This window comes from Hippopotamus amphibius, chromosome 15 (assembly GCF_030028045.1).
Source record: "Hippopotamus amphibius kiboko isolate mHipAmp2 chromosome 15, mHipAmp2.hap2, whole genome shotgun sequence".
Classification (NCBI taxonomy): domain Eukaryota; kingdom Metazoa; phylum Chordata; class Mammalia; order Artiodactyla; family Hippopotamidae; genus Hippopotamus; species Hippopotamus amphibius.
The window spans coordinates 10,205,444-10,208,982 of record NC_080200.1 but is presented as its reverse complement, the minus strand read 5'-3'; the positions used below and the strand labels follow the sequence as shown (position 1 = coordinate 10,208,982).

Below are 3,539 nucleotides of genomic sequence, written 5' to 3'. Positions count from 1 at the left end.
CCAGCAAGATTATCATTTTGAAAAGAAGGAAAAACAAAGATTTCTCAGACAAGCAAAAACTGAAAGAATACAGCAATACTAACCTAACTGATAAAACATATTGAAATATTGAAAGGTCTTCTCTAAATAGAAGAGAAGAATCTATAGAAAAGGAAAAAAAAAACATTGTAAGAAAGGCAAATATATGAAAGAGCTAACAATCACTTAAATAACACAGTACATACATTAAAAAAATAAAATATTTGTAAAATAATTATAATATAATTATGGAAAAAGGATAAACATGAAGATGTAAAATACATCATGAAAATCACAAAATAAGGCATGGGGAGTAAAAAATGTAGCTCTTTTAGAATATGTTTGAATTTATATGTCTAAAGGAAGTACATATAATTATGAGTTGACATACTTGAAAATCAGGGTAACCACAAATCAAACACAAGCAACTGATTCACAAAAACCAAAAAGGAAGGAACTCAAGCATAATACAAAAGAAAGAAACAATCAAACCATGAAAGGCCAAAGAAAGAGAAGAAAGGAACAAAAAAGAACTACAAAACCAACTGGGAAACAAGCTTTAAAATAGCAATAAATACATATTTATCAGTAATCACTTTAAAAGTCAACTGCTCCAATAAAAGACAAAGTGGCAGATTGGATTAAAAATCAAGAACCTAGATATGCTGCCTAAAGAGACTCACATTAGTGGGAAAGACACTCATAGATTGAACATGAGAGGATAGAAAAAGAGATTTCATGCAAATGGAAAAGACAAGAAAGTGGGGGTAACAATACTCATATCAGGCAAAACAGACTTTAAGACAAAGTCCACAAAGAAAGACACTATACAATGATCAATACAAGAAGAGGATATTACACTCGTTAACTTATAGGCACCCAATACTATGTATACATAGTATTTTGATTATGTATAATATAGATATTAATGAGAACCTACTGTACAGCTCAGGAAACTCTACTCTGTGCTCTGTGTTGACCTAAATGGGAAGGAAATCCAAAAAAGATGGGATACATGTTTACATATAGCTGATTCACTTTGCTGTAATCTAGAAAGTAACACTACATTGTAATACAACTATACCTCAATAAAATTAATAATAAAACATAAAACAAATGCTAACATACATAAAGGGAGAAATTGACAGGAACACAATACTACTAGGAGGTTTTAATACCTCACTGACATCAAATAACAAATCTTCAAGACAGAAAATCTGTATGGCAGCAAGATTTTAAAAAACACAATGGAATAATTGGGCTTAATTGATATCTACAGAACACTACACTTTGAAAAAAAATCACATTCTTTTTAACCACACATGGAACATTCTGTACAATTGACAATATACTAGGACACAAGCAATAATGTCAGTCAGATATCCAACATAAAGCACTAATGGTGTTTAATTCATTTATTGGGCATATACCCACCTCAGAGTAAATAAAAGGAAGGAAATCTTCATTTACTGCTTTCTTATCATGTGCATACATTATCTGTTCACTCCTAGAATGCTTAAAGTCCTATGTGATTAAAAATGAAGAATTAGAATGGATGGGAGTTAAAAAAATACTGGCCCACAAACCTAAAAATACACAAGAGCTGTGAAAATGATTTGCATTTTAAATATGTAAAAAAGAATTTTTCATCTTCCAGGATCCTTGGGCTATCAATGATAAGCTATAATATCCCAATTTACAAGGTAAGGTTTACTCATGCAGAGATTAAGATGAACAAAGTATCCGTGAACTATCACCTAGTCCCATTAAAGAAATACCAAAGAAGAAATATTCAGTTGTTATGCAAGGAGAGGTGTGAAGGGTATAAGAGCTACAAAAACAATGTGATGCAAGAGGTAGGAATTCAAGTTTAAATGTTTAGTTTTGCTGCATTTTCCAACCTAGTCCAGATGGGTGGCACAGGTATGAAGATGAGATTGTTTTGCTAAGGACACTCCACATGGCCCTTTTCATGTCTCTGTTCCTCAGACTGTAGATGAAAGGGTTCAGCATGGGCATGACTACAGTGTACATCACTGAGGCCACTGCATCGTTCCTGGGAGATTGTGAGACAGTTGAACTCAGGTACACACCAAGGCATGTTCCATAAGATAAGCAAACAACTGACAGGTGAGAGCCACAGGTGGAGAAGGCTTTATACTTCCCACCTGATGAGGAGCCTCTGAGAATGGAGGAAATAATTTTATAGTAAGAGGAAAAGATCACTGAGAAAGGGAGAAAACCAAGGATGGTACCAACAAAGTACATGACTATGTTATTGTTGAAAGTTTCAGAACAAGCAAGTTTGAGGAGCAGAGAAGAGTCACAGAAGAAATTAGAAATGTTCACATCCTTGAAGCAAGTAAGTTGTGACACAATCAAACTCTGCACCTGGGAGTGCAAAAGGCTAACCAAAAAAGACATGGAAATGAAGAAGCAACAGAGGCGTGGGTTCATGATGACCTGGTAGTGCAGTGGGTGACAGATGGCCACAAACCTGTCATAGGCCATCACAGTCAGAAGCATATCATCCATTATTCCAAAAAGAATAAAAAGAGACATCTGTGTCAGGCAGCCCTCATAGGAGATGACTCTGCTGTGAGTTTGGATGTTGACAATCATCTTGGGGACAGTGGTGGAGATGAAACTCATGTCAGCCAAGGAGAGGTTGGAGAGGAAGAAGTACATGGGGGTGTGGAGGTGGGGGTCAGAGGTGACAGCCAGGATGATGAGCAGGTTCCCCAACACGGTGACCAAGTACATGGACAGGAACAGGGTAAAGAGCACAGGCTGCAGTTCCGGATCATCTGAGAGGCCCAAGAGGAAGAATTCTGAGACCAATGTTAGGTTTCCAGTTCTGTGTAGTTTGGACATCTTTGCAAAAGGAAAATAGTGCTGGAAAGAAAGGATAAAAGTCAATGAACATTCAGCAGAGTGCCCATGTTTTGGAATTCAAGTAATTCATTTCTATGATTATACACTGCAAGTCTTTCAGCAGTATTTCTCAGTGTGGCAAGTTTTATCTTAGAACTGTTTCTTCATTGGTTTCTGTGTTATTCACCTCTGTCTCTTTACTCTTACTGTATAAAATTTCACTTAAAAATGAAAGGGAACAAGATCATTAGAGGTAATAGATCCATGATTTCAGTTAAGTATAACCTACTTTACTTTAGAAATAACACAGTATGAGACTTTCCCTTCCCCCTTTAAGAAAAAATATAACCCAAAATTTAAAGAAATTATGCCTTAGATATATAAATCTTATTTTATTCAAATGCAATTCTAGATATGTCCTTCACTGAGAATATTTATAAATCTCTAAGAAATGCAGGACTGTGTCATCTGGATTCTAAACTTAGAATGAATGTTCATAATCAGAACATATTTTTATATGATATGCAGACTTTTATCATTCTTTGTTTTTATCATAAATGGGTGTTGAATTTTGCCAAAAGCTTTTTCTGCATCTAATGAGATGATCATATGGTTTTTATTCTTCAATTTTTTAATATACTGTATCA

At 34.9% G+C, this 3,539-nt stretch overlaps 1 protein-coding gene across 1 annotated transcript; it reads right to left on the bottom strand.

The window, feature by feature from the left end:
- Positions 1-1,896: 1,896 nt before the first annotated feature.
- On the bottom strand, positions 1,897-2,844 carry LOC130836215 (putative gustatory receptor clone PTE01). The gene has a single exon (XM_057708289.1). The coding sequence runs from the start codon at positions 2,779-2,781 to the stop codon at positions 1,897-1,899; it is 885 nt and encodes a 294-aa protein (XP_057564272.1). The 5' UTR covers positions 2,782-2,844.
- Between the last annotated feature and the right edge of the window lie 695 nt (positions 2,845-3,539).

Coding starts and splice junctions, on each gene's coding strand:
- LOC130836215 (XM_057708289.1), bottom strand. CDS start 2,781: ATGTACTTGGTCACCGTGTTGGGGAACCTGCTCATCATCCTGGCTGTC.